The sequence below is a fragment of the Eretmochelys imbricata genome, chromosome 2 (genome assembly GCF_965152235.1).
Source record: "Eretmochelys imbricata isolate rEreImb1 chromosome 2, rEreImb1.hap1, whole genome shotgun sequence".
In the NCBI taxonomy this organism is placed as follows: domain Eukaryota; kingdom Metazoa; phylum Chordata; order Testudines; family Cheloniidae; genus Eretmochelys; species Eretmochelys imbricata.
This window is the reverse complement of record NC_135573.1, coordinates 22459740-22473342: the sequence shown is the minus strand read 5'-3', so window position 1 is coordinate 22473342 and position 13603 is coordinate 22459740. Positions and strand designations below refer to the sequence as shown.

The following is a 13603-nucleotide window of genomic DNA, read 5'->3' as shown; positions in this document are numbered from 1 at the left end:
CCATAGACTTTAATGGGGAACTTGAGCAAGAGATTTGTTGAATCAGGGCACTAAGCATGTTTTTCCCTGCCCCCAATTTAGAAGAAAATCTGGCACCTTGAAGACTGCTACCTGTGGGGCTTTAGCTACACAGCCCCTGCTAACTTAGTACAGAAGTCTTAGGGTAAGTTTTCCCAGTCTGTCCAAAGTTAATTGTAGAGTTTCTGGAGATGGGTTTCAGAAACCTCTGATACACTTGCTCTGAAACTTGTTAACTAGGTCTTAAGTCTTTTTGTGCACAAAACCCACTCTCTATTTTCCTCCCATTTTCTAGTTTATTTTATGAAACCTAGCCAGGCATCCTCTTCTATATAATCTTCCTGTCTTAATGACCGTTTGTCATTCAGTTGTCTTCCTGAAGAGTTAACATGTCAGGCTAAGGTATTCCTTGTGTTTAATTCCCCATCATCTGATCAGACACCTTTGTTCTGATCATGCAGTCACAACTTGGGCGAAAGTCCTTTTGATTTCAATTGCAGTTTTCTGATTAAAAGTCTTCAGGTTCCTAGGGCCAGAAGATATATTGCTTATGTAATCCTCCAACTTGGAGTACCAATGTGAAAACTACATAGCTTAGAAGCAGCTGGATACATGTGAATCATAACTCATTTAGGGTGAAATATGCTCCTTTGCAAGGTCTATGCATCACTTAAGTCCCATTTAACCACTGACCTTTTGTTGGCCCTTACTGAAGACAATTGCATTAACCTTCTTTTCTTTTGATTTACAAGAAAACAGTGGATTTATCCATTCTGGGTATTACCAAAGCACCTGTTGCCATGGTATTTAAGCTCTGGATAGACTTGCAGGTGAGTCTTTCAATTTACATTTGCGAGAAGCCTACTCACTTGAAAGCAACAAACAACGAAATACCAAGGTTCACATTGTTTGAATATTTATTGCAATTCAGTGTCAAAGACAATTTACAAAAATACATCGCTGTTTGTACCAAACCGCTGTAAAAATCAGAACTGAACATGCAAAGAAAAAAAAAAGTGTGCAAATAATTTATACAGGATTTTAATCACACAATAATATGAAATAGGAGTCTTAATACACAAGGTATGTTTTTCACTTCATACCTTATCTAGTTACAGCTTTATTTAAAAAGGAAAAACAAGCTTCCTTTTCACATATAAGCAGGTATTCACTATTACTGTAGATTAGCCCCTAAAACATTAGTGCATTTGCAATTTCTAATTAAAAATGTTAACTCTGGAGCTGCCCTGTTGGCACTATACGCAGCCAGTGACAGCCAAAAAGGGCTAGACTATCCTCAGTTACAGCAGCAGGGTCACCCGGGTGAAAGGGCTATGTGTGCTCTACAGAGTGCCAGAACAGGGGTGTTACATAGGTATTCAAGCTATTAATATAATGGAGACCGTCAAGAAGAGGAAAGATGTACTGTCCTTGAGGCCAGACCCTGCAGAGAGCTGAATGATCCAGAGCAATGAAGTCAATGGCGTGGTGAATACTGACGAGGTGCTGAGTACATTGTAAATTAGGCTCCACTTAGGAACTTCTCAACCTCAGAGGCAGCAGAGGGCTAGTCAGTTCAGAAGAAGGGACCTTTACAAGAGCCATTACATGTAGAAGGAAAGCCTTTATAAAAAGCTAGCTTGTCTGTAAACATTACTATGCTAGACGACAAGCAGAACTCCAAATGCTGTTGCAAAACTTTTAAACTGATTATGCATCAAATCCACAGGGACGGTGTGTTTTTGCCAACAAGCCAGCAAGCAAGACTAGCATTTTAATTTAAAGCCATTTTTTGGCAAGGTGCTGACCTGTGAAAAGAAGCAACAGGTTACTAAGAGCCCCCCCCCAACCCCCAAAAGTACATGATGGTTTACTGTAGCGAACAGAAGGTTTAAGCATGAGACATCATCCAAGATTTATTAGCTACTCTACAGTATTTGAAATGTTCCTGGTCTATTTCAGTTGTAGCTACTGAGGGCCAAAGAAAAAAGCTAGTTTACTACCTGCGTATGTTCTAGAAGGAGTTGGTTGTGCAGCCAAACGGAAATGGGAACACAAACATTAGTCACTACAGGAGTTCAAAACAGGGGGACAGCAATCTTCCCATTTACAGAACGTGGCATGGTGCAATTAAACGTTTACATATGAAGCATGTCTGTAGAGCAGTACAAGGTTTCCTAACGATTTTACAAAACAGAAGTAATAACACACTTAAAAAAACCCCCAGAAACAATATAAGATGAGGTGCACACATTTTATAATCAAACATTAAAATACCAAACCATCATTAGTATAAACTGCTCAGCTTATGTACAACTGAAATTCAGCCTCTTGAAGCGATGGTCACATTCAAATAAAACTCAAATACTCACCTCCAGGAAACTGAAATGCAAAATTCTCCTCTCTTCCTTCCCATGCCCCCTCCACTGTATGGGGTGGTTTTAAAATATCTGTATTGAGCCATATTCAGCTCTGTTGCACTGGTAAATGCGGAGCAACTCCATTGGCTTCAATGGAATCACTCTGCATTTATGATGCTAAAGGCAGAGCACAGACCTTATTTCATAGTATTGAAACCCTAATGGCAACCAAGGTAAAAGGCTGTTTGGAAAGATCATCATCACCAGTGTCATGTTCAAACACAGAAAGCCTGTTTTCAACTTACAGTAACTTTGCCAGAATTACCCTGAAAATAAAGAGGTCCCTTTTATGCCAGAGTAGCCTTGCACCCTCATGCCTCAAACCCACTGTTACCACTCAGTTTTCATTCTCCTGTCAGCCCAAGTCACGCAGATGCAAAAAATCTACTTAAATAAAACCGATGCCTTTGTAAGTGGTCAGGCTAAGGTATCTGGGCACAAACAGTGGTTGTTAAAAAGGAATCATTGGACTCACTACAATATTTGACAGTAATTAACCATTTTGGGAATAGGAAAGACTCACGAGGAGATCGATATCAGTAACCACTGCAGCAATAAAATAACAATATGAGGCAAGTTCTATTTCTTTCTCTAGCAGACTCATTTAATGAGTTACACTCCTTAATAGCATGCATTATGTTTCGTTTCATACTGTAGGTCTCTGCCTCTGGTAACCACATAAAAGCAGGTTTTCTCGAAACACCACAATCTGAAAGTGTCAACGTGTAGACACATGTTTCTCTTAAGGTCCATGTAGTGCTTTCAGATCAGAACCTGCACTTTAAACTTCAACTGCTTTACCAAACATTAGCTAACGGATCCTTACAGTGGGGCACTGCGATAAGTAGTTATTATCCCCATTTTACAGACTGGAAATGGAGGCAGGGAGAGTGTTTTGCCCAAAACCACAGAAGGAAATGGTTGCACAGCCAGGACTAGAATTCATAAGTTCCTGACTCAGAACCCTGTGCTCAGACTATATCTATTATATATGGAATGGTGAACATGCTGGGCCAGAGTCTGTCCTGGAGTTAAATTCACTTGATGTCAATTACATAGAAGAGGAACTTGCTCCAATAAATACAACCTAAAAGAAAAGGAGGACTTGTGGCACCTTAGAGACTAACCAATTTATTTGAGCATAAGCTTTCGTGAGCTACAGCTCACTTCATCGGATGCATTCAGTGGACTGTAGCTCACGAAAGCTCATGCTCAAATAAATTGGTTAGTCTCTAAGGTGCCACAAGTCCTCCTTTTCTTTTTGCAGATACAGACTAACACGGCTGCTACTCTGAAACCTAAAGTAAGTATTTTACAGGTTGAAACACTAATTGCTGGTATGTCAAATTTGACATTGCAAATCACAACTTTTATTTAGGCTGGTTCACTGGGAGTAGATGGGGCAGATGGATGGGGAAGGGGGGTGGGAAATCAGACCTCCAAGTAGAGGGCACAAAGGTTATACGGGTACTTTTAACTGCTAGAGAAAGGAATAGCATGGATCTTGACACACAACATCACTACTTCAGTCACTTCCAAATTACTGCCCTTAACACTCCCTTCTCACCAAGTCAAATTCCAGTCTCATTTATACCCACAACCTCACTGACATCAACAAGGTTGCATGGGTGTGAATGAGAATAGAAGCTGGCCTCCCTTATTCAATGACACTAACACCCACAACTAGAGTTTCATTTCTCCAGGTTAACTACCTCTGAATCACTTTCCATTCACATGAACATACCTCCTCTCCCCACTGAGATCAAATTTACTCTTTTGAGTTTGAGCTGAGAGCAGATGGAGGGAGGGAAAGGTCCCGGTCTTCATTTTATTCCCTTCTCTGCATAATACAAAATGATTTCTGATGGGAGTGTCTCTTGCCCTGCCTCTGAAAGAGATTTCTGGAAGAACCAAACCTTCTGCCTTTGGAATGCAACAAATGGCAGTTACTGTCAAAGCATTCTCCTGGATCTCCCCTCACCAGGGCTGCAGTCCCCAGCCCCACTATTCAATCTAAATACTGAAAGAGCACGCGAAGTGATTTAGTTTGTAAAAATGCAAACACTGTTGCAAAAACATATATAAACAGCTGCAGAAAAGGTGTTAGAGATCAATTATAAAACCTGTAAAAAAAGGAACAGACTATTTAATAATTAAACTCAAGTAGTTCTTCCTGATTTATCCTGAGTATTCCTCTTCCTCACAACTCTTTTGTCCATACCATACAACCTACAAATGTTTGTCTTTCTTAGTCACCTTGCTTACGCGCTCTGCGTACAGTGTTGGGAAAGTGCTGTCTGTGAACTCTGCTGTAGAACAACTGCAAGTATTTTTCCTACGTAGGCTTTACAAACTTTTATACATGGACTGGAATCTGCCAGATCAAGTTTGTCACATTCATGAGTTATACATAATAAAGGAGATTAGAAGTTTGGCCATTAATTTCAGTGGGACCAAGATTTGTAAGCACTAATTCTCACTGTATCTCTGTTAATCTGGCACTGGCAGGGAGATGGATGAGATAGAAATGATCAGGGATGTCAGGTGATTAGAAATCCTATTTACCCTAAGGACTGACTGTACCCTTATTACACTAGGACTCTATGGCTGGCTTTCCTCGCTGCTTTTCCTGTTCCTTACAGCAGTTACAAACAAATGGTATTTATCTTACATGTTATGAGCCATATCGTCAGTGAATGTAAATTGGCACAGTTCCACTGGCCCCAGCGGAGCTTTACCTAGTTAGACCTATCAGGAACCTGGTCCTATGGGGCTGAGTCATCTCTCAGTTACACCAGTTTTGACTTTATTTCAGTGGAGTTACATGGGGTGGAGGGAGTCCGACCCAGTGAACCAGATGCTGATCTCAGACAGGTGTAAATACAGAGTAATTCCACTGAAATCAATGGAGTTATGAATTTACAGTAATGAGAGGTTAGCTCTGGCTCCTTATTCATCCATCATGCACCTGCCTTAAATACAAATCCTCACCCTTGGTTTGGTTTTTTTTTTTTTTTGCTTACTCTTTTATAAAGACAACAAAATTAAAAAAGAGGAGGGAGTAAAATCTTAGGTATTTCTAAGGTGCTCATCATCTGGGCATTCAAGCACTGAGTACAGCAAGAAAACTAATTAAAAAAGTAAGCAGTAACGTAAGAAGAAGTTTGCTTACGGTCATAAACATCATTTCCCTTTAAATCATTGTACAAAGTATAACAGTTCACATTGCATAGTGGGTTATTGTTTCAAAGGTACTCTATTTATTCGAGGTAGAAAATGGCGTGGTGTGTTATTTTCAGTTTTAATTAGGATCAAACCCTAGATGTTTTGCATATTTCTGAATGCATCCAATTTTATTCTTTTTAACATACAAGTATGATTAAAACTCGTTGCAGGGAATTTTTCCCCATAAATATTTTAAAAATGTCGTATTTATAAATATCTGTTGTAAATAAAACCAGATGGAGGAGCAGTTAAACAGTCCTACTCTCATACGTCTTTCTTTTCATTTATTAGAAACTGAAAAAAATATAGAGTTTTCAAATGGCCATGGGGCAAATTCAGTTTTAACTTCTAAACAGAAAGAAATTTCTGCCCTGTATCTTGTACTCTGATAATAAAAAGGTGACTTTTTACAACATTGCCTATACACGCCAGTCTTGTTAGAAGTCCATAGTTCTTAAACATCAAACGTCAGCGAGCAATTTCACCTTTCGTCTTGAAGATCCTCTTGTTTGCTTGACTCAGGAGCTTCAAACAAACATCGACATTTACACTATTTACAAGTTCAGTGTCCAAGCTGAGCCTTATAAAGTGTCTTGTAAGAATACGATATGCTGTGAAGAACCAGGGTTCAGAATCTGAACAAGTTGATAAAGTCTTGGGGCGAAAGAGAAGTGGAGCAGCTCTCTGGGTTGTTGGCTGTGCAAGGATGATCAGTACCCTGAAAAAAATAATCCGGTTAGAGAGTGGCCACAGAATGAGTGTCACAGCTTTAATTGGTGTACAATGCTGTGTGCACCACATGCTGCACATCCCATTTGCAAACTCATAGATTAGAGTGCAGAGCTGAGAATACTATAAGGTGGGTGTACAACTGGATGTACCCAAAGAGTAGTTATCAATGGTTCACTGTCAAACTGGGAGGATGCATCTAGTGGGGTCCCACAGCCCAGGGCCACCACGCCCTCTCTGCCCCATGTTACCGGTGTGTGTGGAGGGGTGCTCTGTCCTTCTCCCGCTGCGCCACCCTCCCCCCCCGGCACGTTTGGCCACTCTCCCTGGTAGCCAGGCCCAGGCGGGAAGTGGGAAGGAGCCACTTCTCATGCAGTTCAAGCTGGCCAGTCCAGGTCACTGCTCCGTGCAGTGCAGCAGCTGTTTGAGAGAGCCTGGTTGGGGAGGTGGCAGTGGGCCACTCCCTGCCTGTGCCTGGCTTCTGGAGACAAGGGCCGAGCGAGCCAGAAATGTACTGGGGAGTGGGAGGAGGGGGTTCTGGCTCGCTCAGCCCCTGTCCCTGGCACCCAGGCCTGTGTGGGAAGTGGCCCACCTCTGCCTCCCCAGCCGGGCTCTCTCAGGCAGCTGCTGCGCTGCACGGAGCAGTGACACAGAGTGCTTCGCATGAGAAGTGGCTGGTCCCTCCCCCTCCGCTCCCCGCCCAGACCCAGCTGCCAGGGATTGGGGCTGAGCATGCTGGGGGGCAGATGCAGCAGGAAGACAGCATCCCTCTCCCTAGCAGGACCATCTGGGGGGCAGTTGAGCCCGCATGTCCCCCTATAAGTTGCCTCTGCTGGGGCTCATAGTGGATCACAAATTGAATACGAGCCATGAATGTGATGTTCATACAAAAACGGCTCATGATCTGTATCTAAGACATGGGAGGTAGTTGTTCCACTTGGCACTGGTGAGCCCTCAGCTGGGAGTACTGTGTCCAATTCTGGGTGCCACACATGAGGAAAGAGATGGACAAATTGGAGAGTCCAGACAAGAGCAACAAAAATGGTAATGGGTTTAAAAAAAAATCTGACCTATGAAGTAAACAAAAAAGACAAAACCCCACAACCCTGGGTAGGTTTAGTCTTGCGAAAAGACGACTGGGGGGTGGGAGGGAGAAGGACAGACAGGAGAAAAGTCTTCAAATATGTTAAGGACTGTGATCAGTTGTTCTCCATAAAGGGAGGTCAAGAAATAATCAGCTTAATATATAGCAAGGGAGATTTAGGTTAGATATGAGGGAGAAGTTTCTAACTATGAGGACAGTTAAGCTCTGGAATAGGCTACCAAGAGAGGTTGTGGAATTCCCATCTTAAAAACCTCCAATAAACAGGTGAGACAAACGCCTGTCAGGGATGATCTAGGTTTACTTGGTCCTGCCTCAGCACAAGGGGGTGGACTAGATGAGCTCTTTAGATTCCTCCCAGTTCTACTCTTTATAGGAGTCTATAACAAATGTTATACTCTCCTTTGGCAATGAACAGGTCAAGGCTGGGCTTTAGATTTCAGGGACAGTTATCAATTCAAGGGAGAAGGGTGACAAGGATTCAAATTCACTCTCCCACTCATCTCCAAGGGACAGAGACCTGATTTGGCTGTCAGTTAAATTCGTGTCAGAGCAGAGTAACTCTGAGGTCAATGGAGTTATTTCAGATTTACACCACTGTAGTGGACAGGAGAATTTGGCCCCAGGTTTCAGTAAATGCCTCAAATTTGCTGTAACACTCCAGGAGCCCTCTTCTCCCATAACAGGGTGGAAAGCTCCACTAGATCCTGTGGGGGAAAAGATAAGGCCCCAGAGAGTAACAGGAAAATGTGAAAAAAGAAAAGGAGTCCTTGTGGCACCTTAGAGACTAACCAATTTATTTGAGCATGAGCTTTCGTGAGCTACAGCTCACTTCATCAGATGCATACCGTGGAAACTGCAGCAGACTTTATATATACACAGAGAATATGAAACAATACCTCCTCCCACCCCACTGTCCTGCTGGTAATAGCTTATCTAAAGTGAGCATCAGGTTAGGCCATTTCCAGCACAAATCCAGGTTTTCTCACCCTCCACCCCCCACAAACCTGGATTTGTGCTGGAAATGGCCTAATCTGATGCTCACTTTAGATAAGCTATTACCAGCAGGACAGTGGGGTGGGAGGAGGTATTGTTTCATATTCTCTGTGTATATATAAAGTCTGCTGCAGTTTCCACGGTATGCATCTGATGAAGTGAGCTGTAGCTCACGAAAGCTCATGCTCAAATAAATTGGTTAGTCTCTAAGGTGCCACAAGGACTCCTTTTCTTTTTGCGAATACAGACTAACACGGCTGTTACTCTGAAACAGGAAAATGTGAAGGAACTTGAATTGAGAGCAAGCAAGTTTTAAGTGGTGTTGGACTGATTTTTGGAGGAGGTCAGCACTTGCAACTCATTAACTTGAATTAGAGTTGTGGGCACTCAGCACTTCTGAGAAATCAGGCCCTCAATCAATTCTACCAGCAAAATACCCATACCTTCCAGGAGAGGATGTGGCAATGTCTGCAGAGCTGCAGTGTGTCTCCATACTGCTCTTTCCTCGGGTAACACCTTATAAGTTTAAAGTACATCTTCTTCCAATCCAGCAACCCCTTCTCAGATAAGATTATCCGTTTACGAATCTAAAAATCAGAGTAAGAGTGGACTGAGTGTACATGAGGGCTTAGTTTTGTTTGCAGTATCACTTCAAGACCTTCCTCCTCCTGCACATAGTAGCCAGCATGTAATTCTTGCTGATTGCCACATGATCTCATCTGTAGTAGCAAGAGAATCTGTTCTGAGCCTCTCCACATTAACAGTCTCCTTATTCTAAATACACTACACAATATCAATACTAGAGACCAATCTCATCTTTTACACAGATTCTTTCCTGTTGCACATTGCTATACAATGGCTCCAAGGGCTTCACCATGATTCAGAAACTTTAAAAATGACTATCGGGGTAACAAACTTTATCCCATGTAGTGGTTTCAGGAATTAAACTGCGTTTCTTTTCTGCACAGATATATCTTTAAACCTGGAGTTGCAATATTTGCATGTGAGACATTCACTTTTAGGACATCGTCATTAGTGGTGGAGATCAGATTTGGATCTATTTGTCACACCATGTGACATATAGTCAATATAGGAAAAAAATATCTCCCCAGAATCCAGATCTTCAGCAGATGTAAATCTGTGTAGGTTTGCTGACATCATTGGAACAATGCTAATTCACACCAGCTGAAGATCTGGTCCCCCAGTTTGTGTGTGTATATTTAGTGCCTCTGAATGGTACCAGACTGGCAGCCCTAGAGACTGAAAACCTTTACCCTCAAAACAGATACAATATAGCAACAGGGTTAGCTTCCCACCAGTGGTTAGCAACTCAGATTGGGAGGGATCTTCCCACAAAAGGGCAAGAGAGGATAGTTCATGGTCCAGTCAATCCTTGGCCACTCCATGGAGACTGTCAGCAACGCTGCCAGTTGCGATGATGGGTTGTTTGAGGTGGGCAGTTACTGTTGGGAACTACACACACAGAACTCCCTAAACCTATGGTACAAGTAGAAGTGGTACCATCCTAGGCCATGCGGGTTGGTTAGCAGCCTAGATTGGAGGAGGTGCATGTTATTGATGCTACAGCCCTCTATTTCAGGCACCAGTATGGTGGCATTTACAACACTATCAGAATTTCCCCTCAGGGATAACCTTTATCGCCATTGTCTTGTCAGCCCATATGAGGGACTCGCAGCATGCCCCTCAGACAGATCTTCCTTGTTTGACTGCTTCTTGGTTCTATGTGTGTTCAATCACAAATGGGTTACAACAGGAGACTGACTGAGGTTTAACTTTCATCCCATTACCTGTCGGTCTGTGAAATGGTATTGGCAGAGCTTTTTCCACAGCAGCCGGTCCTCACTGAGCACTTGCAGTTCAGGGGCCACTTGCCCAAGGCTGACAAGGTCTCTCCCATCAGTTAGCCGCTGCATGATGTTTAATTGTAAACACAATGGCAGGTCTGTAAAGGTCATTCCTTTAAAGGCAGGCTGGAAAAAGAGTGTAAGAGCTCAGTTATGAAAAGCAGGCAATTCTAAATGGGAGTAATGTACTACTTGCTAAATATTTTATATACACAAGATACAGTGACACTGGATAATTTCCCATCCAGGGGACAGATCAGTTTCCCTAGGAGATCTTATGGTGGACTGTGGTGTTGTTGAGCCATTATTTCCAGTGTGAAAAGTACTCGTATCCACTGTTTACTGTGGCAGAGCAACAATTGTGATGTGCTATCAAACGTTGACTGCACGGTTTACTCCCCTCACAACTGGAGGGGAGGTTTATGGTGCCAAAGCTCCACTATAGTGGACCAGGGCATTACAATCTCTGTAGGTCACTTCAGAGAACCGGAGGGGCAATACTGTTCCCTAGCAGGTTAAACCTCCAGTCTATACAGTTTAAGTCCCTTGGAAATTTCATGTTCTACTAAGACAATTGTGTTTTACTTTGCAGGGTCGCATGATCCTTATATTAACCAGTTAAGAGATGTTCACTAGTAATGGTACCAATGAAGATTTCCCTATAATTGTTTCCTACAACACTGCTGGCAATGCTACCTGTTACTCAGGAAATATTTAAGAGTATTTTTTTTTAAATGGTTTCCTACAGAGAATACTTCTAGGACCGTGTCTGCATTGTGGATTTGCCTCAATTACAGTCATCATTGCCTAGGAACCAGTTTAGCTACACAAATGCAAATCCCTGGTCTAGACCAGTGGTTCCCAAACTTGTTCCGCCGCTTGTGCGGGGAAAGCCCCTGGCGGGCCGGGCCGGTTTGTTTACCTGCTGCCTCCGCACGTTCGGCCGATCGCGGCTCCCAGTGGCCGCGGTTCGCAGCTCCAGGCTAATGGGAGCTGCTGGAAGCGGTGGCCAGCACATCCCTTGGCCCACACCGCTCCCAGCAGCTCCCATTAGCCTGGGGCAGCGAACCGCAGCCACTGGGAGCCGCGATCGGCCGAACGTGCGGATGCGGCAGGTAAACAAACCGGCCCGGCCCGCCAGGGGCTTTCCCCGCACAAGCGGCGGAACAAGTTTGGGAACCACTGGTCTAGACAATGAAAGTCACTATCTCTACCAGTAGCCCTTACCGCTGGGCTCCATACAGTGGCTCTGTCGGTCGCACTAGAGGTTTGCACCTGTGCAGCTATATTAGTAACAGGATACAGACTGTTGAATTCAGGGAAAATCCCCAGTGCCATCAAGACCCCAAGAACCAGGAAATGGGCTCCAACTGCTACACTAGTGCCCACTCCTTACTCATGTGAGTAAAGGTTTGCAGGCTTGGGCTCCAACAGTGAAACAATGTTAAGAGTCTCAAATAAATGTGCCAAGTCTTTAGTTGCCCTTCCCCGTGATGCCTCTATTTTAAGTTGCAGTCATATCACCCTACATGCAACTGGCAGGGCAGTTAACTGTTTAAAACAAAATACAAAGTGCTGATCAGCTGAGGAAAATTGTGTGGGACTATTTTTACAATATGATCCCATCTCCAGTGTTTGGATGGTGTGTAGCAATTCAAAGGCATAATATAAATATTTATTGAAACACAAAAGCTCCCGCTTCCTAACCCTTCAGTAAGCCACAGTTATTAGTCTATAACAGGGCCCAGTTTATTCTGCAACTCCACAGCAGCAGCATATGCTGCACAGCCCATCCATTGCAACAAAACTCTGCTAATCTTTCCTTAATAATTAATTTTCTAGCTCTTCTGGTCTCCAGGAAGACCATAAACAGACACAACTGCGTCTGCCAGTAGCCTGCAGCAATAACTCCAAAAGGAGTGAACAATCCCACTCATCTCAGTGGGGTGTTGACTCTAAACTCTAAGGGTGATAATTTAGGATAATTACTGTTAACTATTTTGCTGCTAGTCATTGTAATAGGGACATCTAGCCAATATTCTTATCCCAGAATCCCAAGCAGCCTCCCACATACGCCCCCAAACCTAAATAGTTTCTTACTCAACTTCCCTCTGACAACTTCTACAACGCAGTTTGGCATCCTCAATACAAAACTCTGAAGTACACTACAAATTAAAAATGTAAGTGCATTGCATAACTTAATTCCATATGGAATTATAGAACACAGAGCATACTGTAAAGATTGCATCATTCATGTATTTCAATTAAATTTAAAAAACAGCAAGATTTTTATTGACCTAGAGTTGGTGCAACAGTCTCCAATCTGCTCCATTGCGGCGTGACAGAATCTCTGTCCCGGGCTGCAGAATTTAGGTCAAGTTTTCTGTGGATAACACAGAAGTCTTGTATATAACTTACTAGTGCCCTAAAATTCCATTCACTAATAACGCTGCACTTTTTACAAATGAAACGCCTATGTAAGTCAACAGGAGTAAAATGTGCAGGACTAGGCTCAAATGCCTTGAACTTAATAAAACACCTGTGTAGCTTACTAATGAAGTTCATGTAACTCAAGCACATTCTTCAGGGTTTTGCTGAATCAGGGCCAAAGAGTTATCTGCTACATTGCAAACATTTAAGAACCCACTCTAGATCAGATGAGTCCTGTGTTAACTTTCATTTTCTTGACAGCATTTTTTTTAAGCTAGTAAGTACTACACATGCTCAGTATATATTTTTCAAGCTTTAGACTCCTTGGCTGTTAAGACATTTTTTTTTCCTTCTGAAATACCAAAAGCATTTGGTCCACTTGCAGTAAGTGACCAACTGCCTGTAATACTGCTCTCCTCCTCCCCCCCCTTTAAACACAGCTGCTTTTGTTCAAGCTTGACAAGAAATCTTCTTCAATGGTGTGAAAATTACATTTTTTGCAAGCTCTACAGCTTGAGCCATTAAACAATTTTGTAAAAGAAAGATCAGCCAACCACATTTAGGCCAATAAGTAAATAAATGTATGTAACACATTCACGCACACACACTTCAGTTCCCAAGTGGTGCTATAATAGAACCTTGGCTCGGATTGATAGGTTTTTGAACTGGTCTTCAGGATTTTCTAACCTGACGGTATACTGGCCCGGTGCTGAGATAAAATAGTTTTAACTATTGAGTCAAGCAGCTGGATCCTGATCTTGCAGTCAGCTCTGTGGAAGCAGAACCCTGCACCCTCAAGAAGCCCCACGCACAGGCGC

General features: G+C 42.9%; 1 protein-coding gene across 1 annotated transcript in view; it reads right to left on the bottom strand.

Annotated features, from left to right (window-relative positions):
* Positions 1-917: 917 nt before the first annotated feature.
* The window catches only part of FBXO32 (F-box protein 32), a 35273-nt gene continuing 22587 nt past the window's right edge, over positions 918-13603 (bottom strand). Inside the window, exons 7-9 of the mRNA XM_077809824.1 lie at positions 10299-10481; positions 8934-9077; positions 918-6381 (exon numbers count right to left, since the gene is read on the bottom strand). Coding sequence (XP_077665950.1) covers positions 6292-6381; positions 8934-9077; positions 10299-10481 — 417 coding nt within the window. The 3' untranslated portion in view covers positions 918-6291. The remainder of the gene's footprint in view (positions 6382-8933; positions 9078-10298; positions 10482-13603) is intronic.